The sequence below is a fragment of the Takifugu rubripes genome, chromosome 21, assembly GCF_901000725.2.
Source record: "Takifugu rubripes chromosome 21, fTakRub1.2, whole genome shotgun sequence".
Classification (NCBI taxonomy): Eukaryota; Metazoa; Chordata; class Actinopteri; order Tetraodontiformes; family Tetraodontidae; genus Takifugu; species Takifugu rubripes.
Window position 1 is genome coordinate 16,973,330 of NC_042305.1, and position 24,067 is coordinate 16,997,396.

At 44.1% G+C, this 24,067-nt stretch overlaps 1 protein-coding gene across 2 annotated transcripts; it reads left to right on the plus strand.

Moving 5' to 3' along the window:
• Positions 1 to 501: 501 nt before the first annotated feature.
• Positions 502 to 23,845, plus strand: msh3 (mutS homolog 3 (E. coli)). Of its 2 annotated transcripts, none has more exons than XM_011616023.2 (24): positions 502 to 748; positions 818 to 929; positions 1,018 to 1,289; positions 1,388 to 1,600; positions 1,721 to 1,837; positions 1,947 to 2,064; positions 2,165 to 2,304; positions 2,630 to 2,796; positions 5,387 to 5,496; positions 5,657 to 5,771; positions 6,119 to 6,203; positions 6,434 to 6,543; positions 8,117 to 8,249; positions 9,450 to 9,637; positions 9,776 to 9,944; positions 10,101 to 10,165; positions 10,513 to 10,629; positions 11,468 to 11,575; positions 11,925 to 12,039; positions 12,393 to 12,550; positions 16,425 to 16,611; positions 21,828 to 21,960; positions 22,051 to 22,219; positions 23,468 to 23,845. In XM_011616023.2, exons 1-24 carry the CDS (start codon positions 623 to 625, stop codon positions 23,547 to 23,549), a joined length of 3,309 nt encoding a protein of 1,102 aa, XP_011614325.2. In that variant the 5' UTR covers positions 502 to 622; the 3' UTR covers positions 23,550 to 23,845. The 2 variants fall into 2 exon arrangements, with proteins under 2 accessions (XP_011614325.2, XP_029685606.1); XM_029829746.1 differs by having other exon boundaries at positions 1,457 to 1,600.
• The last annotated feature ends 222 nt before the right edge of the window (positions 23,846 to 24,067 follow it).

Here is a 24,067-nt window from a genome sequence, read left to right on the forward strand (position 1 = left end):
AAATTGTGTTTCAATAAAGCTTTGATTACATATGCCAAAACATACATAACTTGGGCAGTTATATATGTCGATAGTGTCACTTTCGAGTCATTTCTTTAGGTTTTGTGAAGTCATTAGTGGAAATAATTACGCCCCAGAGTCATCTAACACCTAACATCGTACACTAACCTAAGCAATGTCTCTATCTTTCTAATTTAAAAAACAAACAGTGCTTCAGCATTCTGTATTTAAAGCCATGTAATGCAGGTTTATGTTACTCTTTATTTCATTCATGTATTTAATCATTTGTCTCTATGCTTGTTGTTGTATGTATTCTGGTACGTACCTATATCCCAAGTATTTTCATATTTTGGGGGTAAAATAATGCTACTTTCATCTTAAGCGTTATCATGAAACGATTAAGAGAAAAGCAAAGAAAACAGGAAATTGTCAGCATGACGGAAATTTTAAAAAACTGTTTGGATTTGTTAGACGCTGTTTGCGTCATTTTCATGCGCCCCCGTGACGTCACTATATGCGCCGCTAGGATTTTTAAAACGCCGGTCTTCTCCAGCGTCTCCAGCGCGCGTAGATTTCTAAAAGAAATTCCCATAATGAGTGGTCCTGTCGTGCAACTCCAAATATGCCGAAGTCTGTCAAAAAATCTTGCATAACTCAGGCCTCCATTAGCAGGTACTTTGTTGAAGTGAACAGCAGGGACAACAAGAGTCCTAAAGAAAAGTCTGCCGAACAACTGTCAAGAAGAAAGGTACACCAACGCACGCACAAGCACGCGCTTGTTGTGACTGGGGACTAGTGATAACTTTTTGTCCTGCAGAAACATTCCTCTGATGCAGATAAATGTGGACTACCATCGAAACGAGCCAGGTTTTCTCTGCAAGGTCATCACGGGGTTTTGCAGTGCACTCCCACATCTTATAAAAATGAAGGTGTGTGTTTGCCTGTCCATCTATCTGTCCAGCTTTCATGTCACGTGTTATGAAAATCCATGAAAGAAAAATGTTTTTATGTCTTCAGCGACAACTTCAACACTGAAGCCAGGAGCAGGCCGCCTCTGCTCCTCCACTTTAGACAAACTGAAAGCTTTCACCTGCTTTACGTCAGAGTCAAATGTTGGTCACCGGGACACGGAGAGGGATGTGAAAACGTTGGATAATGCTCAAAACAAAGTGTGTGACCAGAAGCCTTGTGATGATACGGAGCAACATTTGGGAGACGACAGACTTCTGGAACTGGAGGAGGAGAATGAGGAAGAGGAAGGCAGATCTTGGCTGACTGATTCTAAAAAGGTACTAAATCTAGCTGCTACTATCCTAAGTTTGGAGCAAAGGTAAACCTCTGTTACACAGAGGAATGTCTTTTGCTCTTTGTTTAAATTCTTTTTCAGGGCTTCAAGTCTGCTAGAAAGGATGCACATGATAATGAATCCAATCTTTTGCCAAACCCTGTCGCCAAGTCGAGGCGGTCAAAGAATGTGCACGCCACCCGAGTGTACACTCCGCTGGAACAGCAGGTCGTTCAGCTGAAAGAGCAGCATAAAGACGCTTTATTGGCTGTGGAGTGCGGTTACAAATACAGGTTCTTTGGAGAGGATGCGGAGGTGAGAGCCGTTGTGTGTTAATATTCTCTCATTATTGATAAAGGTGGAAGAGAAACAAGATGGTTTAATCAATACAGGACATTTGTCACAATTGTTCTGTGCTTTTGTGTGTCTGGACAGATCGCGGCAAAGGTGCTGAATATTTTCTGTCACCTGGATCATAACTTCATGACATGCAGCATCCCCACACACCGTTTGTTTGTTCATGTCAGACGGCTGGTGTCACATGGACACAAGGTGTGTATCGTAAATGTTGCCTTGTTGTCTTCACATTGTTTAGACTCATATTATTATTGAATATATTCAAAGATATTATTTAATATCATGTTTATCTCTGTTTGTTCAGGTAGGTGTTATTAAACAGACTGAGACAACTGCAATCAAGGCATCAGGGACCAGTAGGAACACTCTGTTCACACGTCAGCTGAGTGGTCTGTACACCAAGTCCACCCTGGTAGGAGAAGGTATCCTTATAGACTGTGTGTGTGTTTGTGTGGGGGGTGGGGGGCACCTCATCGTTCATTTGTATCTTAAGTGTTGTCCGTTACTGTTGTTTTTCCCCAGATGTGAACCCAGTCTGCAAACTGGCCGATGTGGAGGAGGGATCCTCTGGTGACGCAGCATTGGACCCTCCTGAGAGCTTCCTGTTGTGTGTCAGTGAGACGTGGGACAAACTGAGGAAGCAGCTCACTGTAGGCTTGGTGGTGAGTTGGAGGACGCCTGACATAATGCAGTGTTTCGAGGAGCCATTTGCACGGCCAGGTGATCGCTGCCTCCTAATCCCTTAATCCACAAAAGAAACAGGACACCTTACACGACTGTGTGCAAAATGAGAGTGCAGGACCAACCAGGGAAATATTCCTTATTATGATTAGCTTTTTAGTTTAGTGACGCCACAAAACGTATACCGGTAATTTGAGGCCATAAATATGTCAGTATTATTTTTGTTGTTGCTGTTGTTAGAGGTTGTGGTAGTGGCATTTTTCAGACAAGTATGTGTTCTAATAACGGGTGGGCTTGTGTATGCAGGCAGTTCAGCCCAGCACAGGAGATGTGCTGTTTGACTGTTTTCCTGATGGGCCGTCTCGCTCCGAACTGGAGAGTCGCGTTGTTAAGATCAACCCTGTGGAGATCCTCGTTCCGTCAGACGCGTCACCGGAAACGCACAGACTGGTGCAAAGCATCGCCAATGCCAGGTAATCTACTTAGGGGCCACTAGGGGGCAGCGTGCGCCCATTGGCGGATGTCAGTACGTTTTGAGGGATCGCTTTTCGATCCCGCTCAGCAGGTGAATCTCAGTGGGTTCATCCTGGATGAGAACACCGATATATTTCCATTGGAGAGCTTAAATAATAATTATTTTCACTATTCACTCTTCCATCTGCTTTTTTCCCCCCTAATTATTGACCTGCTTTAGTCTGGAAGTCTTTTTACCTTTTCATACTTGTTTTGAAACAAGCAAACTTTTACTGAAGACTTGTCTCAGTCATACAGAGTATATAATAATTCCATATAATTGCTACATATTAAAGATAGCTTTCTTAACTTTAGATGCCATGTCAACTCCTGTAGGGATTCTGTGATGTGTTCCTGTCATTTGGGTCACAAACAGCTCGAACTGGAACCCAAACGGTTGAGGCTGTGCTGCACTAGCAGCTGACAAGAGGAGGTGCTTGAGAACTGCTTCAATTTTAGCCTCAAATGTGAACCATGAAGTGCCACGTTAGGGGGAAACAGCTTGTCTTTTGTCCACCGACAGATGTACGGCTCGACCGGCGACGGTGACATCAAACCAAATTCTTCCAGAAATCTGTTTCAGCCTGTTGCGCCGCCATTCGGCTCCTCTTTTGTGGCCAGCAAATTGGTACCAGTGGGGATGGGCTCCTCTGGGGGCTGCCTGCGATCGCATTATGCTGCGAAAATGAAACGAGGGAGAGGAGGGGATTGGATTAGAAGACGGTGCCGTGATGAACGGGAGCGCTGTCAGTTTTCTCTCTACTCTTGTCTCGCCCTTGGTGATACACATTTCTCATTGTCGCCCTTTTCTTCCGGCACATTTTCATTTCTGCCTGTGCAGGTTTCAATTGGAGGTGGGGGGAAATGGGTCATTTACATGCCTCGCAGTGTGTGCCCCCCCTCAGGCCTGTCTTCTTGAGTGAATGTTCTGCTGATGGGCATGTAAAAACCAGCTCATTTATTGTATTTTAACTGCACTGCTCTGTGCTAAATACGCCCCTTCTAAAAATGCCACATAAAAGGGGCATCATAAATTGTGATTTTTGGCAACCCCTTTTTTCATAATGAAACCTCAGGTAAAGTTAACTCCACTATATTCATCGTTTATTTGGGTGGGTGCTGACGATATACTGATTCGCTGTGTCTCAGGGGTGGGCTGACGAGACACGAACCCCTGGCAACAGCATTTATGTGTTTCCATGGTGCAGCAGGTAATGAGTCCCTGTGAAATTGGTAGTAGCTTGGTGTGATAGTACCCACTTTACTCATCCACAGACTGGAGTCACATCTGGGAGTGCGACAGTGGTGTAGGGGGACAGTAGGAACCAAAGAAGCTCACTGACAAACGTCATCAACATGTTAATGACTTTCTTAATTTTTGTGGGTTTTTTCCTTAATGAACTACAACAAAATAGTGTTGAAAGTGTGTGTGTGTGTGTGTGTGTGTGTGTGTGTGTGCGTGTATGCGCCCTCTCAGAACTCTGATTCCACCCTGCAGAGCTGGAGGGAAAAACTTAATCTTTTGTGCACATTAACCTTTGATCCCTGGATCACAACATTTGAGATTAACCTTTAGCTGCCCTTGATTGATCACCACCACAAAAATCCTCTGAGTATTTAAAAATATAAGTGCTGCGGACAAATGCTGGACAAATTTCCTTTTTTCAAGCTTTGACTTTGTGCAACTTTAAAAACAGACTCTTTAAAACAACAAATATTCTCTCGGTTGTTACTCAATAGATTGTCCAGACGTATAAATTTAAAACTTTGTCTCAATGTTAACTGCCTCCACATAATAAGGTCTCAAAGGTGACCTTATTATCTGTTTTTTTAAGGCTCATGGTTAAAATATGGTATTATAAAGCCTCAATATTACAGCAGACTGCAGTAAAACCTTCACAAACATCCAAGGTCTGAAGGATCCACTCAGTCCCCTTAACTTTTCATTTGTCAGTAAAAGATTTCTAAATAGCAGTTAAAGACACTTCTAAAGAGTGTTTTCCATATACATCTGCTATATTATACATTTGAAGTACAGAATTCTTAATCTAGACCAGGTTTAGCAGTAAAGGATCGATACCAGCAAACGTGGCTGGTTAAATGATTCATAGCTGGAGTTTTGCTGCCGGCACAATATGCAGGTTATTGATCAGTTTTATATAGCTTTGCTCCCAGTTTGACCAGTGACCCAAGTAAAAGATTATCATTCCAATTCCTGTGTGTGGCTCGCTCTGTGTGTGTAAACGAAATGATCCACATCCTCGTGTTTACCTTGGTTGCCCTAGCAACAGCAGTCTGGACAAAGCATCCAGGGTCCTTGAAAACGGTGTTGCAGAGCGAGAGGGAATGCAGAAGCAAAAGGAGGTGTGTGTGTGTGTGTGTGTGTGTGTGTGTGTGTGTGTGTGTGTGTGTACAGTCTAGATGAACACAAGGACGAACAGTACTATTGTTTCTTGTCGCCCTCTAACAGACGGGAAGATGGCCAAATATCAAATGTTGTGTTTCCTTTGACGTTTTTAAAATATGAGCCGTCTCGCTGTTTTGCTTCAGCACTCAGGCTGATGACCGAGTGCGAGTGGAGAAGAGGGACTGCGGGCAGTTTGAGTTCGCCTCAGCGATGAACACAGTCACAGAGTTCTATTGCCACAGTGAGGAGAAAGGTGTGTTTTTACTTCTTTTTAATCTCCCACTCTGTATTTGGACCAGCTGCTCATGGTCAGCAGGACCGATGCTCAGGATTCTTACTGAGTCTCATCCTGTTTCATGGCTTTGTGCTCCCGTCTGCGAGAACTCCATGTTTGTGTGTCCGTGTCCCCCCAGGCTGCCGCTCGCTGTCAAGTGTAGCCTCCCTGGAGAGTCCAGTGATCTGCTGTCTGGGTCCGCTCATTCAGTACCTCAGAGAATTTAACCTGGAGAGAGTTCTTAGAAGTGAAAGGTACATAGCACAAAGACACGGAGCAGACCTTGCAGCTCAAGTTCAAGGTGTTCTTATGCAGTGTTTCCTCCTCTCCACTGAGACAGAGAGATAAGAAATAAATGGAGGAAAGGGAAACCAGTAGAAACTGATACTGACTTAAGTGTTTTACCAGTTTACTTTCCGTAACTAACAAGAGTTCAAATCTTTTTTTGATATATAAGATATTTCAGTTTTCTGGTTTTCGTGTTGGCCAGGTAATATCCTAACACAGAGGAGCCCGGCAGGAGGGCCACTGCTGTGAATTCTTGGCTTTATCAGTAAAGGCATCGTTCATTTGAGCACGGCTGTGTCTTTTCCCTGCACAGCTCTTTCCAGCGTCTCTCCAGGGCATCAGAAGGAATGCGACTCAACGCCGCCACACTCAGGAACCTGGAAATCCTCAACAACCAGGTAGACGCGCATCTCACCTGCCAGTTAACAGCCACTAACTGTCGAATAAAGAGGTCAGACCTGTCCGGGTGATCAATGGGGTTCCCCGTTTATAATTAATCCCCCAATCTCCTCATGTTACTTGCTAAATGGCAACAACGTGCACCTTGCTTGTCTAGCATTCAGTGTTTTTAATGATGCTCCTCAGAGGTTGTCAGGTTTCAACAAATCTGGCTGTAAATCCTTAACAGACAGACGGAGGCGCGAAGGGAAGTCTGCTGTGGGTGCTGGACCACACTCGCACTCATTTCGGGAGGAGACTGCTGAGGAGGTGGGTGGGCCAGCCCCTCACAGACTCAGAGTGAGTACCCAGCTTATGAAAACATGCTCCCCAGTTGGTTTTATGACAACTGTAACATGACATAAGTGCCGGATCGCTCACAGGCGAGATGGTTTTCTTCAGTGGGATATTAAAGAGCTAAGATAATTCAGGATTGGTGCTCAGCTTGAAAGAAAGCACTGCCTCCGAGGCCTGAGTGCAATAGCACACTTTAGCAGACCACATAGCTTTTTATTCTCTTTATTGTCTCTGTGGGGCAGATAGCAGAGCCACACAAGAGCTCCAGTGTCGAGAAAGCTTTAAAAACAAGTGGCAGAAAGCAATATTATCTTAATATGTTCATAATTAAGTGGCATTATCAAATTGAAATCACTTCTATTATGAAGTACTGGATTAGTGTCGCATTTGTAAATGAGCTTCAACTGCTTGTCGTTAAAAACAGACTCGCATCACATTTTGTGTCTCTGCCCAGAGGAATCACCCCATATTTACTGTTTGTCCCATTTTTGCCAATTGATTTTAAATACATCATAAGTGAATAATGTGGCCCAAATGTACACCCCAGGAAAAAGGCACGGCCCCCCCCAAAGTTAGCTTGTTATATATATTTAATAAGATAAATGGACTAAAGGGTGGAGCTTCACTCTCATATTATCAGTATAGGCGTGAGCATGTAGTAGACAACATGGAGATGTTGTTTATTGCCTCATTCAGGAATAAAACGTGATTTATTGTCACTATTTTGCAGCTACCGGTAATCAGATAATCGATTGGTATCTTCTCCAAGGCCAAGCGCCATCATGCTCATAAAATACGCTGCATATAAACTTTATATGTGTGAATGCTTGTAAAACAATAAAGGGAACGCAGCGTTCCAATTCTTGAGTGCATGGTCTAAAGCCACTCTCACGCACTGTAGTTTTCACCCAACAGATCAGCGGCGCCTCTTTTTGGAAATGCTGCAGGGTGAAAACACATAACGCGTTCTGGAGGCGACCTCTTTAAAAAAAACACTGAAACTGACTCACAGCACTTGTGCTACAAAACAACCTCGCACTCTTAATATTAAAGCTCCGCTCCAGGTCTCTGCTCTCCGGAGTAATTGTATTATATATCGATCTTTGTGTGTGTGTCTGTGTGTGTGTGTCCTACCATGTAAAGATTAGAGCTGCAGACTAGGTGCTGCTCTCAGATTATGTCCTGTTCCAAAAACAATAAAACCCAGATTACACCCGGACACACACACACATCCGTACACAACAGTGATGTCTGTTTTATTACACGCGGTAACTCTGTGTGACTTCAGCTGCTTTGTTTTGTGCACATACTCTCTCAGTTGTCTCACAACTGCACTTTTGTGCGTTTTGTATGTTGTTCCTTTGTCTATCACCACTAATCTGCTTATCATTAATGAGGTCAAATGTGTTCTTTTGGTGATAGTTACGAGTCTTGTTAAATATATTTGATAGTCATCAATTATTGGGGGGGTGGAATAGTTCCAAGTTAATATTTGTGACGTTATTACAGAGTAATTACTGCCTGTGGGTGAATCAGTCCAGCACATGTTCTCTCACGACTTGTTTCTCTTCCTCAGGTCTGTTTCACAGCGTCTGGATGCTGTGCAGGAGATCCTGGAGTCAAACTCTGTCACGTTAAATCCAGTCAGATCCCTTTTGTCCCACTTGCCTGACCTGGACAGAGGCATCGGTAGCATTTACCACAGGAAGGTAAGAGTCTAATGGACCCAACCTCTTTCTATTTTTCAACAGTGTCTTCAACAGCAGCTAATTCCTCAAATTTGCATTCATTTCTTTTCAGTTTTTCTTCTTTATTTTAACATTCGGCTTTCCAAAATCGTTACTTCACCACATCGACCTGTTCACCCAGTCTCTTTGTCCAGTGTTAAAATATCATACAGCTTCATCCCGCGAGCGAGGCAGCCCTTTGTTGTCATCGTGTCCGTCTGCAGATAAATGGGCTGGTGTGTAATGACCTGTGTTCCTGTGGCTGCACCATTGATCCGACGGCAGAGAGTTCTCCAATCGCTGCGTGTTTGGGCGCATAAAAGAGCCGCTCACATGGGGGAACCATTAAAACTGCAGCCTGTCAATGATGCAATGGAGCATTCTCAGTGTGACTCTCATTAACCTTTCATGACTTTCACTCTGATACTGCGACTTCACTGATCCCATTTAACCCGACGTATCCGCCCAGCTTGGATAGAGAGCCATGCAGAGCTTTGATCCGCCCTCAAATGAACCATAACTCCTCAGTTGTTCTGGGTTGATTGCGATCAAACGTAATAATCTTAGTTTCTCCACATGGATCAGCTGTAATGTTCGTTTCATTGTCTTCTCGCAGTGTTGTAAGGACGACGCTGTGCTGCTGCTGCCGACAGTGGTCGTTGTCTTTAAGACCGTAATAAACTGGGCTTCTTTAAGCCTGGCTTGCGTAACCCATTCAGAGGAGATTTAGTGATCTAATCTTGCTGATCTAATCACACCCACACACGCTGTCACACAAAGCCTATATAAATGTTAAACTGTTATTTAAAGAGATCTATGGTTATAATGGTGGTGATAATAAATAGAATTATAAACTAATGTTGGGTTTGGCCTTGTTTTTAAGAAAAAGCTTGTCTTTTTCAGTGGGCCTAAAACTGGGCCTAAATCCTATAAATCTAGTGAAAGTCTAAATTATCTGCTGTTAAATTGATTATTGATTTTTTTTGGGGGGGGGATTAATATGGAGGAAACATCTCCACACCTCTGTGAGATGCTGCTGAAAGGCAACAGGACTGCATGTCTCTGTTTATTAATAATCCTAGAAGATTGTCCCAAAATACTATCTAATTCTGTAAACCAGGAAGAAAATTTGAGCTAATAAAAAAAAGTATGTGTGAACTTTTAATGAATTGTGTTTTACAGTCTTCCACTCAAGAATTTTACATCATCTGTAGCAGCCTCGCCCGCCTGTCACTGGAACTGGAGGCCTTGCTCCCAGCTATCCAGTCCCAGGTCAGGTCTTCGCTCCTCACGGGTCTGTTGCTGGACACCCCAAACCTGCTCGCTCCGGCTCAAAACTTCCTCAAAATGCTCAATGAAAAGGCGGCTAAGTAAGAACTGCAATGAACTGTTGAATCTGCACGTTGTGGTTGATGTTGGGAACATTGTCGGAGCCGTTTGAACCATTGTGAATGCAGGAATGCTGCATTCAAAAGCCACCGTGATTGTGTTTTCCTGCGTCCCTGAAGGTCAGGAAATAAGACGGAGTTGTTCTCAGACCTTGCCGCCTTCCCAGTGCTGAAGGAAAGGAAGGAACAAATCCAGGATGTCATTGATGAAATCCATAACCATCGCCAAGAAATCAGACTAACGCTGAAGGTCCCGACATTCGACTACACCACCGTTTCTGGACAGGAGGTACCGTCTCTTTCTGTGTCTCTGAGGGAGGTGGGAGGAGATTGATGGTCCAGGTCGGGTCGCTGCGGTGATCTGTGGCGTCTGTGTGCATGTTTAATCAAAGGTGACGTCTGCTCTGGTTTTATTTATAAGCTGTCTTCCTCCTCCGTCCTGCAGTTTCTGATTGAGGTGAAGAACTCGCTGTCGTCCAGTGTTCCACCTGAATGGGTCAAAGTCAGCAGGTGATGTGCACACACTCTTGTCTGGATTGATTCTAATTATTTATGTCTTAATTTTAGGATTTTGATAAACATATGTTGAGATATGTTGTGCTAATTGGCTACCTGTAATACATGATGCATGTAAACATCCATTTATGTTATGTATTTTGTGTTCTTTCAGCTGTCTCTGAAACCTTAAACCTGAAACCTTAATTCTACAATTTCTTTTTTTTAAAAGAATTATGGGGTACATTCTTAACTAAATGAGTAGAAGCTACTAGGATAAGAGCAGCTTATGTAAGAAATTATGCCTTTAAATGCTATGTGGACCTTCTGCCCCTTTTCTCTTCCCCGATCATCCTCTGAAGCACCAAGGCGGTCAGCAGGTACCACACTCCTTTCCTGGTGGAGCGCTACAGGAAGCTGCTGCAGCTTCGAGAGCAGCTGCTGCTGGACTGCCAGAGCGAGTGGATCCATTTTCTGGAGTAAGGCAGACTCACATAGACGCCTGCAAATCTCTTATATTACTAGATCTGTCAGCTGCTCAGGTTGAGTTCTACAGCTTAAAATGATCTCAGCTGACAGACATAAACTAGAGCAGAGCTACAAATACTCAATAGGAATACACGTCTACAACATACATACAGTATATGCACGTTAAATAATGTGAGACCGGTGGCAAAGCAAAGTTCTTCTTACCTTATGAGCCACACAGCTGTTTTTTTTAACAAGCAGAATAAAGGTTTCTGTGGTCTGAGCCCCTCTTTTATAGACTGAGGGGCCCTCGGACATTTTCTGTCACCTTTAGTTTTACAGCTTGGATTTATTTTTATATCTTAACATAAGATGTAATTTTTATTTTCTTTTATTAACCATTTAAGCTCAAATTTTGTCCTCCCCTTTTAGATTTTTTTTAAAATGCATCATAATTGATTTAATCTCAAGTGGGTATTGTAGTCCATGAGTGATAACTCCTCCCCTTTCACAGGACTCCAGTCATGCTGGATCCACAACAAAGTTGTTTATTTCTCCTTCTGACTTGTTTTGTGAGCACTGGTGTTTTAAACTTTGACTTTAATCCCCTTTCCTTTTCTCAAAGGCCAATGTAGCTCTAAAGGAACCTAGAAACAAACCTGAAATTGAGTTTTAGTAATAAAATATCTCCCTTTTGTTGTATACGGCTTGCGTTTTGCATTTGTGCTCACTTAATGGTCGAATTCATAATGCTCTTATACGTTTTAATTTACACCTGAGTTACACCCCCCTCCCTCCTTCCCTTGTTCTGTCTCTCTCCCTCTCGTTCTCTCTCTCTCCCTCTCGTAGTCAGTTCGGAGAGCACTATCACCTCATGAAAAGGGCTATTAGTCACCTAGCAACGCTGGACTGTCTTTTTTCATTGGCTGAGGTGGCTAAACAAGGGGACTATTGCAGGTGATGTCCACTCATGAAGACAGTAAATACTGGTGTGTGTGTTTTGATGTGATATATGAATCTGTGTGTTGGATGCTGCGTGTGTGGGAGCGGTGTGTCGTGTCCTATAGTCTCAGACAGGCTGTGTGTGGGAGTGTGCAGCAGGCTCCGCAGCGTGCTCAGCCAAAACGCCAACATCTCTCCCACTCACTCACAAACAGACACACGAATTCATGCACGTCCCTGTTTTTGCATTTCCACCAAGTTCGCATTTAGCTTTCCATTCACCCATATCTCTGGCGTTGTATTAAAGTTCTGTTGTCTTGGGGTACCTGTGGGTTGTGTTTGACTGTTTATTCCATGTTTATAGACCGGAGGTATCCAAACATAGGCGTCAGATTGTGATCCGGGATGGTAGACATCCTGCCATCGACCTCCTGATGGGAGAGAATAACCAATATGTGCCCAACGTCACTGAGCTGCAGGTATGCGTGTGCACTCACTCACTGACACACACCTCCAGACCCGATCTGAGTGTATTCAACCGAGATGTGCCAAAATGCGCAGAAGGTTCACTTGCAAGTACTCATTGAGAAATTTGAAACAACAAGCATACACCTCTATAAATACCTATTAGCATACAGATGCATCGTTTAACGTGACATACACACGCCACCTGGCACCGTGCTGAAGTGGGTGGGGGTTAATCTTACAACTGAAGCCCAAACCAATAGGAACAAAAGAAGCCAAGCTTTCCATCCACGCACCTCCATTGTGCAGTCTAGGCCTTCTTATTATTCCCATTCTCATCTGCTTATTCTCCTTTTTCTTCATCCAGGGTGATGGCAAGAGAGCTATGATAATTACCGGCCCTAATATGGGAGGAAAGAGCTCCTACATTCGTCAGGTGGCCCTGATCTGTCTTATGGCTCAAATGGGTTCCTATGTTCCAGCCTCACAAGCCCAGCTGGGTATTTTGGATGGCATTTATGTCAGGTATGAGTGCAAATAAAAGATAAAAATGTATGTTTGTATGTTAAGACTCCCTCACTTGACGGGACCCACAGATACACACGAATCAGGAATTACTCAGCTTACTGCAGCTAAATGAGCCACACAACACACAATGTGCTGACATGTTAGCAGCTCCGACAGGGTTGCAGCACAACATGCATAAACCAACAAAACAGACCCAATCACACACATCTGTGAGCCATTAGTTCTAATCACAGAGTGCAGCAGAAGCGGAGCTACGGCGAGCAGATCTTGCTGGAAACTACACACAGCGCAAACTCTTACTGCTATTACAATGTAAATAATCATTAGGAATCTCCAACAAAACCTTACTGTCAGTGTGTTCCAATGATACTGGGCTGTTCTTGATCCTCTCTCCTGTCTCCTGCGTGGTGAGGCTAAACACTGGAATTAGAAACACTTGATCTGGTATAGATATAGTATATTGCCATTAACAGTGAAATAACATGTTTTTGAAGTAAAATTAAATTGATTCCTTTTAGTTTTCTTCTTGCATGAACAGTAGATTCTCTGGAGTGCAAGAGTGCATTGTTGTGCCTTTATGTTGTCAGCCTCTGCTGAAGGAAGCAAATCCATCAAAATGACTCAGAAAACATTTCCTGATCTCTTTATTCCCCCTGAATAGACTAAAATGCTTTTCACAACCATGGAAACAAAGCGAGGCTATGCGATGTGTCGAAGTCTGAGGTTATTAAATGTGTGCTCTTGACAGGAAAAAGCCCCATTTACATCCACAACTAGAACCTGAAGGTGTTTTTCCTCGTCCTGTCTGCACCTCCTCTGATAGTTCCACTCAAATTGGGCCTAAAGTCTTAATTGGGCACAAAATCTTAACTGGGTGTAAGATCTTAATGAGAATCTTTTTTGATTTCCTTTTGCTTCCTCTGTTCTTGATAGACACTAGTGAAAATTGCTTCATTGCTGTGTGCGTGTGCGTGTGTGTGTGTGTTTGTTATATTAGAGCACTGTAAAGACTTGTACATCGTGTGTAACAGGGTTTTATATGGATACGATTGAAGTCCTATTAATCCAGTAAGATCTATTAATTAAAGTATTGGTTGTATTGACTGATAGTTTAAAAACAAGTCATCACAGAGGTTCCATTGTCCTGTTTCTGTGTGTGTGTGTGTGTGTGTGTGTGTGTCTGTGTGTGTGTGTGTGTGTGTGTGTGTGCGCGTGTGTGTGTGTGTGTGCGCGCGCGTGTGAGTGCGTGGATCCGCATGTGTGTGCAAGTCTGTATGCAGATCTGTGTACATACAGCTGTGTGTGTGTGTGTTTCTTGATGGTATTGAGTCCTGAAGGTTACAGGAGGCACTCTTCCATCCCTTTACGGTTGTTATGGAAACAGCAAAGGAAGCAGGTTTTAAAACCAACCACAGACTCCATGCAGCGATTTTCACCGTATTTCATAATGTGAAGAGATTTCATGATGAGGAATCACAGTCAGGCAGCTTTAACACCTCTTTAACATATAGTACAAAACAAGATAATTTTACAGTGACTAATTCAAGCAAGACACTCACCGGCCACTTTATTAGATACACCTTGCTAGTAAAAGGTTGGACCCCTTTTGCCTTCAGAACTGCTTTAATTCTTCATGGTGTACATTCAACAAGGCGTTCCTCAGACGGTTTGGTCCTTCATGACATGTTGACATCATGCAGGTGCTGCAGATTTGGTGGCTGCTCATCTGTGATGAGAATCTAACTGTTGCACCACATCCCAAAGGTGCTCTAGTGGACTGAGTCCTGAGGACTGGAGACCGTTGGAGTACCAGTTTGAGATGATATGAGCTTTGTGAAATGCTGAATTGTCCTCCTGGCAGCAGCCATCAAAAGAGGGTTCACTGTGGCCATAAAGGGATGGACATGGTCAGCAACAGCCTCCCTGTCAAAATTCCACTTGATCAGCAGGTTCTGAAATCCTCAGACCAGCCTGTCTGGCACCAACAACTGCCACGTTCAAAGTTCCTTATATTCCCTTTCTTCCCCATTCTGATGCTCAGTTTGACCTTCAACAAGTTATCTTAACCACGTCTTCATGCCTAAATCCACTGAGTTGGGGCCCTGTGATTAGCTGATTAGCGGCTTGTGTTAACAGGTAATTGAACTGTTGTACCTAATGAAGATGGATGTCTACATGTTATGGAAAACAATTGTTGAGGGAGATCTACCCTAATAAATTGGCATCTTTTTAGAATTAGAGGCCAGAACACTGTTGTTTGGTTGAGTAAAGGAGTCTTATCTATGGAATATACAGTACATATGGCAGCAAGCTTCTGGACTGGACAGAAGTAAATCTTCCCAACACACCAAAGTCAAATTTGACGACTATATTCGTTCAGTCTTTTCACTTATTCGCTAACAGTGCATCTAATCTGCACTAACAGTGTTGTGTTTTTCTGCAAAAGTTTGGTTAAACCCAGTAGCTCGATTGTTTCTGGATGTCACTGATCTGGTCCGAGCACATAAAGATGCCATGTGATGATGAACGGACCCTTTATTTAGAATCGGTTTGTGTGGCAGGAAGGAGGGACTCGATGAAAGCAGCAGGATCCCCAGCTGGTGGAGGGATTCTGCCTTCCTGCTGTGCAGCCCCCACATCAGTGGACAGGCGCGGAGTGTGTGAACAGTTCCACAACTGTGGGGCCTTTCTGTCACTCTCCGACTGTCATAATTTCCCCTGAGCTGAAGGGAAACGCACATACGCTTAAAATTGACTAACAAAATGCTGCAGCATGTCAGCCTCCCCGCCTGCTCTCCTTTTTTTTTTTTTTTTTAGATATCTGGTTTGTGGTGTAACTATAGCAACTCTGAGTGTATCTGCAGTTCAGTGGGCAACTTGTTCATGGTCATTTAGAACAGGAAAAGCCAGGTTTAGAGGGGAGATTCACTGACTGGCAGAGAGATGTGACATTTGTAGCTGAACAGGTTTTAAACCGTGTGAGTCACGGCTCTGTCTGTCAGACTGGATCGCTTCACCAAGCTCAGGATTCTGTGCCTCATCTATTGAGGTGCACATAATTGGTCATTTAAAACGGTCTGGTTTCAGCACGTACTCGTGCAATTCTGTCCCAGCTGTTTGGCAAATTGGTCTTGCAGGCATTCTTGGCTCTCGCGTAGATTTATTTATCTCATAATTCGGTCTCTCTGCACAGTTTGACTTCATAGAGATATAATGCTTAAATTTGTATTGCGTGTAATTCGATTTTTCTGTAAGATCGAGGGTCCTCAGGTGTCACATAACGGTTGCCGCAGGCTAAACCTGCACAATGTACGAAATAAGTTATAAAAAAGAGAAAGAGAGAACCCTCTCTTGATTCATGGAGCTCATGCACACATGTCCACACCAGAACGAAGGTTTTAAAGAAATCTGTCATCACAACAACCAGAAGGAAATAAATATGAGGGCGACTGGTGACAGCGTGTCATACTGCTGATATGGCAACGGAAAAATATGAGAAAGTGTCTCTAGCCTTGCTACACACACACGTGTCAATTCATTGACACTTTAGTTGCCATTTCATGATAAAACGAATGAAAATGCAAATTTGTTTTTGAGTAGTAAAAGATTAAAACTGGCAGTAAATATTAGATGGGTTGCAAGAAAACAGGCTCCGCATAAAGAATGAAGGAATGGGAGGTTGGAGGCCTTGAATGAGTCAGCCTCTAACCCTAAAATCGCACACAATCAGCAACATTAGCATCAATGAATCAGCCACGTCTAAAGTATTTGGCGTGCCCACGCAGCCGCTCTCACACGGCGAAGTGGTGACGAATGGCTGCAGGTTTACCTCCATTCATAAACTCACGCGTGTAAACGTTTGCTTCTTCAGGATGGGAGCCTCCGACAACATCTTCCAGAGACGCAGCACGTTTATGGAGGAGCTGAGCGAAGCCTCGGAGATCGTTTCCAGGGCGACCGAGCGTTCGCTGGTCATTCTGGATGAACTGGGACGGGGGACGAGCACCCACGATGGGATTGCCATCGCTCATGCCACCCTGGAGCACTTCATCAGAGACGTAAGTTAAACTGATGAGTTGGGGGAACATTGTGAACATTTTACGGAATTAAGCCACTGAACAGACCGATGAGTTGACAGGTGAACCAGCTTTTGTCGACCAGATTGCAAATTTAAGCCGTTTCATCAGATTATTCTTCCTCTCCTACAGTTTGCCTCCATACACTGGAAACCATGTTGCTGATATTTATCATATTTATTAAAATTGCGTGAAAACTTCCAGCCGCCATGTTGCTGCAGCAGCGACCTCACAGTTCAAGGTGGCGAATATAAAGACATCATTTGCATTTGTAGCTTTTGGAGAAAGCAAATAAGGTGCAATTACATAAAAAGCATGATAGTTTATGGCGCCGACATCTGGTCCCGCCACCGTTGCGTAATTTCAGCCCAGCACTGCAGAATGTTGCTGCCTCCCGTCCGTTGAATCACCACGATAACCGCCGTCGTCACGGTACGGCTGTGTGTCACGCTGCTAAAGTGCTTGATAGAATATGCTTGTGGGCTGACTCCTGTGATTGTTTTGTGGGGAATGGAGAGGCTCCAGAGAGGCCTCGGCAGCGGGACGGCTCTTGAAAGTGGAGCACAGCCACGGACCAGCTCAGATCTATAATATTAATATGCTGGTGGAGAGACGGCTGCAGCAGAAAAGATGAATCGATGAATCGATCCCTAGATGAATGGTTTAATGGATGCACTGGATGTTACAATGGAGGAGGGGTGATGTAGTCCTCGTCAAACACAGCTTGATGACTCGTGTGCAACCTTACAGGCTGCCGGCTCTCTGCATCACTTGACAGTTCTTTATTTGCTTCCTCCCTATCCTTGTCACTAGAATGAGGTCCTGTGGAAAGGTTCTGTTGTAGCTAAACACATTAAAATGATCAGTGCGGCGGTTTAAGCGGAAGAAGACGGGTGAGCAGATGCAGCTTTTCAGCTGGGCTATTTTGAATTATTCCTGTGAGGAAGTGTCTGCCGGGATATCCTCGGAGCCAGCGTGGCCCTCTGCGTGCGCCACGTTCTTAGCGTGTCTTCAGCTCCCTGTTCCAAGGACGCTCTAGTTGGCCTTTCCTGCCAGACAGTATTTTATTTTATTTTTTTGATCGCAAGTTTGCCTCTGCTGTCATAGAGTAAAGTATTTTTGCACAACAAATAGATTCTATTAAATCTCATATTTAGGTAATGTGTAAAAACAAGCACGGGTCAAGTAACGGCTAATGTGTGGCAGCAAACGTCAAAACGACCAGGGAGAGTCCTGATTCCGCTCGTTACTGTGTTCAGATAGTCCGACGATATTAACGCAGTGGCCAAGGAAGCTGTCAGACTCTGCTCGAGGACGATAATGGTGATAATGTTGGAGACCCGTGTGTTTTTAATACATCGGCTAATTGGACCTTTCCTGTCTGTCTTGGGCATCTGTGTCTGTAAGATGACTGTTTCATTGTAAAGACCAGCTGACCAGACATTAAATAAACATGTTCAGAGGAAATCAGGAAATCAGAATGAGCAATTTATAGATATATAGATAATATAGCGATATTCCAACAACTGAAACTGAAGATATCTTTAGTTTTACCAAATGTCAGTTTCAGTTTAGTAACACATTAATTTCCTTCCCAGCCATAGTTGAAGATCATTCTGTAGTTCCAGTTACTGTTATAGACAAACAAATTATCATACTTAGGGGGTCGTCTAATCGTTAGGTCACATCTTAGTTATGCTGCTATAGGCCGAGGGGGGCCGGGGTCCAGAAACATGATCACCTGACAGGCCTCTGTCACCCCACTGGGTCATGGTCTCCTCTCCTCTCCTCTCCTCTCCTCTCCTCTCCTCTCCTCTCCTCTCCTCTCCTCTCCTCTCCTCTCCTCTCCTCTCCTCTCCTCTCCTCTCCTCTCCTCTCTACCCTGGGATTCTGGAAAGCCCCTTGAAACAATTTTGATTGTAAAAGACACTATATAAAGAGTAGAAAGAGTAGATCAATGAGGGACACGTAGCCCAAGATGATCACGTTGATCCAGTTGAGGTTTAAGGTCTGAAGCTGCTGCGGATGAAATATTAGTGCACAAAAACAAACACACTTATTAAGTCAGTTGGTCTTTGCTGACATGTGAGGAGTACATATTTAATCTCCTTGTTTAAGGAAGGGTGTTTTGCCAGCTACCATGAATTAATGCTCTACAGGCTGTCTAGCCGACTGTCTGAGGGCTTCAACAAATGCTGATTCTGCAGCCTCGTGCACCTCGGGCTGCAGAATCAGATACCACCGCTGAGTTAATGTCGTTTCGCCACTGAAGCACGTTAACGCATGGCGCCTTAAAGGGCTTCAAAGCGTTCCCAGGCTTTAAGAGCCGGCATGTGTGTTTATTGACATTCATTCCATACATCTAAATCAGAATGCTATAATAATCCTCCTCCTCCAACTACTACTAATAATAATAATAATAATAATAATAATAATAATAATAATAATAATAATAATAATAATAATAAAAGATAAAGCCCTGTATTATTCCTGTTCAGATTATTAAATATTTATCTTTGGAAAAGAATCACTTCCAGGGTTCCTGCATTGCCAGTTCCACATTAATCTTTGGACTGAATTCCACAGTTATGTAACACTGTTGGAAATTGGTTGGAGAATGTGTAAGTAGTAGCTATTGTGGCAGCAGGCGGCTGCTGGCAAGAAGAAGGAGCTTTCAAACTACCTGTTGTATAACAGCATTGATTAGTATGAAAGCTACAGGAAAGATAAACAAAAGAGTGCAAAGGAAGTGATTTTTTTTCCAGAAAAAAGACCTTGCTCGGTGCTGGCAGGACTACAGAATCTTTCATGCTCCCTCCTCTTCCTCCTACTCGCCTCCACCTCCTCTGCTCCATCCTCGCCTTCCTCCTTCCCATCAGACCGAAGCGGTCACGTCAAAAGTCAGCTGAGGCCTGCTTTGATTCGTTGTTATGGCAACGCAGTGTTCCCTGTCCCCAGCACTCACCTGAGAGGTAGTTAGGAATGTAGATGGGCTTCAACAGCACGCCACGAAAAAGACGCCTTGATGCTGAAATCGAAGCAGCAGCGAGGAGAGACGCTGAGGCCAGATGTGTTGAAGCGTTGCGTAATCATTTACAACCTTTTTAGGACCAGTAGTTCCTGACAGACCCACTCAGACGCTCACTTTGATTCGCACTGACAGCAGGTCCTGCCGTTATCTTCACACTTAGCTTAGCACTAAATAGCACGATCCACGATGTTGCGTGACTCACGCTGGCGAGCGATGGCACTGGCATCGTAGTGCTAAATTAGCAGGCAGAGTCCCGCCCGACTTCACACTCGGGTTCACAGGAGAACAGACTAAAAGTCACTTTTGGCTGTGCACTAATGGGTACATTAGGGAGGAACGTATCGCTCCGTGTGGGCGTGAATCCTCCGATTTGCTCCCACCGATGCACAAAGACCCACATGTGTTTCACTGCACCCTGCAGAGAGCTTCTATACTGCACAGAGACGAGATGTTGCGTCGCCTCCAAGAAAAAAAGGTTGTTGTTACATAATTAAGGCTCCTTCTTCCCCCCACGTCTACTTTTTTCTTTGAGCGACTGTTTCAAAACTACAAGCGTTTGCTTGAACGGCACAGCTATCATCAAAAAGTCATCATGTAGTGCCTCTCTCTTCCTCTCTCTCCCTCAAACTGCACGTTTAAAGTGACCACAAAATAATCTTTGTGTTTCAGACAAATCAGAGACAATTATTGATTTTCCAGAACCTCCAGAAATAACTTGTTTTTAAATAAATGCGATTACCTTAATAAAACTGACCAAATGCTCCAGCTGTAAGTTTGGATTTTAACTTCATGCCTACACGTGACCTTTGAACCTGCATATGATTGAAAGCGCGCTAATCGGGCCATTGATTGACTAATTGTAACTCCATAAATGATGTCAGATCTTATGTCTTTGTAGATTACAGCTGTCAGGGTGTCCCGGGGTGGTCAAGTAATGAGCTGCCATTAGCTCTTAATCAAATCATTCTTCAGGCTGCTGCCTGGATTCTTCAGGGGTGCGTTTGATTAGATCTTCAGGTGTAGGTGGACAGCAGGACTTGGAGCAAGCTTGTCCACCTGAATGTTTGAAGTTTGAGTGTTTTTGCTGTGTGTATTTGCAGCAGAGGCCCCTCTGCTATATTTTTTAAAAGAAATGCATTAGTAGTGACGTGACCTTTCCGCTTGCAGACGGCTCCTGGAGCCCAACAATCTCTGCAGCCACCTGTCTGGAGTGATGAAGACCTTGAGCTTTGCACCTCACATTATTTGTTGTCATTTGCGTCATCACTTTGATATTTTACTCTGCATTATAACTCAAAAATGGCTCATTTTCCCCCCCATTTCGATTCTCTCAGTATTTAATGTTAATGCATCTCCCCGCGCTTTTTCTTGTCCGCATTAGTCGATAGTGGTGACTAAGGTACTAAATTAAATTTAGCACCTGTAATTTCAAAGGGGGGGGGGGGGGGGGATCAAATATATTTCATCCTTTCTATGATGCACTTGCTGTAGGCTGCTTTGCACCCCTTCTAACACCCCTCTGGACAGACAATCTGGACAATCTTGTAGGGACCATTTTCTCTTTTTGGGACATTTTGCACTCCAGTGCTTAGGGCCTGTATCCACGTGCACACAGAACGTTCAACCTGTCCAACACGCTGCTACTTGGTGTTGAATAATTTCCCGGTGGCTCTTGTACAGCTTCCAGCTCGGCTCCTGTCTGCTGTGGTAACTGAAGCTCTGCTATTTCTGATTCACTGGTGAATTTATTCACTGTATGCAGGAGGCACGTGCACAGCTTGTATAACCCTGAGTGACGTGAGGCTTGTGTGGAAGATGCAGCAGGATCCGTCTCTACACCGATGTCCCCATAAGCTTTTTCTTGTCAAAATAGAATCCTGACCTCTGGGATCTGTGCATTTAGCACCAAGAAGCAGCCTTTGGGTCATCGACCTCTACGGTCCTGTTCCAGGATGTTCCCAGCACGCTCGTGCCTCAAAACACTGTTATCCTCATATGGTGACCACTGGGGCACGAGGGAGGCCACGGCATCTTAATAAGGCCGCTTTTTTCCACTTACTGTCCATGTTGTGAACGTTTCAATGGCAGATATTTAAAAGCGAGGAGTGGCTTCCATTCCAGATTTTTCCGGATGTTAACACGCCCTGTGTCTTCTCCCTTTTTTCAGGTCAAAGCTCTCACACTGTTTGTGACTCATTATCCTCCTCTGTGTGAGCTGGAGCATGTGTATCCCGAACATGTGTCTAATTACCACATGGCTTTTCTACTCAACGAACCCGACATAGCTGCAGACGCAGATGGTGCGTGTGCATGTGTGAGATTGACGTGAGAATATTCCAATACGCTCCCTTGGATTCGCCTTGAGACGCTTTTGTTTGTTGATTGGGCAGATGGAGAGGTCACTCCAGAGTTCATCACCTTCTTGTACCAGCTAACCGAAGGAGCTGCAGGGCGGAGCTACGGCCTCAACGTTGCACGATTGGCGGACATCCCGGATCCTATACTGCACACAGCAGCAGGCAAAGCCCGGGAGCTGGAGAGCGCCGTCAATGCCAGGAGGTACGGCTCCTCCCGGGATGTGCGAGCTGCGCCTGATGGCTGCACTTTGGTCCGCTCGGTCTTGTTTTTCCCCTCCAACTTCACATGTTAGGAGCGTCCTGAGGAGGGGTTTAAAACGAAGATCAGCAGTTTCCTATGTTAATAGTTTTGTTACAGTTTTTAAAAACAATTTTAACCAAAACACCAAACGGTGTGATAATATAAAGGAATCGGTCTGGGTAGAAGACCAAAGATTAAGGAAAAAGAACCAAATTATAGTTTAAATAGATATTGGTAATAAATAGGGCAAATAGAGGTTACTCCTATTAGAAACAAATGAATTTGATAGTCCAGTTCATTCTTGTTCTGTACAGGTGACCTGAAAAACTGGCGTGATTTGCTTTTAACCCTCCCAGAAATACTCAGAAATACAGCTGTTTCCTGTCTCTGTCAGTTGTTTTAAACGGTTAATCCCAAATTGACCTTGTCAGCTCATTGAACATATGTGCCATAAATACAGAGAGTTTTTCACTTTCACCTACACCTTTAATTCCAACTTTAGCACTCCGGTGAGGCTGATAATAAACTGGTGCCAGCATGTTTGCGCCAGTTTATGCGCTGACACATCAGGACAATTCAACCTCCGCGTCGATGATATTCAGTATAAATATGAGCATAACATTTCAGTGACGCAGTCCTTCGCATTCCCCATACCCTCTTAACTAACATCGTTAGTTGCAGGATACAAAGTGTTAATTATCCTACTTATTGTTTTGTTTTCCAAGTATTACAGAATACACATTAGTCCATGAAGGATGTGAGAAATGAGGGATTTTGTGCCGATACGGCCGTTCCCAGACAGTCACGTAGCGGCGATGCTGCGCTCTGTCACAGCATCAGCATGCTGAACTTCCATGTCTGTAAATCTGCCCATGACATCACCTCGCTGCCCCACAGGGAGCCTGCTGGGAGTTGGCCTCTTCTCAGTAATCCTCGCCATATGAACTTTCTATCAGGGCTCACACACACACACGCACACACACGTCTCTGTAAGTGTAATCCTCCCTATATGAAATGTTTGCCCTCTGTTGAAGTGCGGCCGTGCTGAGCACACATTCATCGTGCACAGAGGGCCTGAGCTGCGGGACAGAGATTAAGAGCAGCCATTTTATTGTCCTCTGGCACAAATGTGTGTGAAAGTACAATCTAAAGTATTTAGGCTCAGCACACCAGTGCTAAATCCAGACTCCTGCGTATTGGTCCCTCCAGGAAAAAGAAGAAACTGCTGCGGGATCTCTGGAGGGTCTCGGACCGATCATCCCTGGTGGAGTGGTTGCAGTCGAACCCCTGACGCCGCTGCGGTGAAAACGCCCTCGGAGCGATCCCGTGAAGACGAGAGGAGAGCCTGGAGCCGGGCGCGATCGCCGTCTGCGCACTTCCACAGATTTCAACAGTTGTCACTGCTCCTTTTCTGGAGCGTGGGCGTGTGAAAAGGATTTTAATGAGCTTGTTTTGGTTAGCAACATTATCATGTACTGTACTCCTCCTAACATCCTTTAATATCGACCTTGTATACAAGAGTGATTAAATTCAGAGAAATATACACTTGTTGCTTGTTATCATGAGTTGATTTAAAAAAAAAAAATGGCCACAAAACAATTTTTCATTGCTGGGTTTTCCTTGATCATCTGTTGATGTCACTCCATAGCAGTTATGTCATAATTTAGAAATGGGTTGCAGCTCGGACAGCTTTTCATTTCAAACCTTGTGGTTTTAGGCTCCGGCTAATGTGAACAAATCCTCCACGTCCCTTCTATATTATACATTTTCTTACAATAGTCCTCCGAATAAGCAAAAACCACCAGGAAG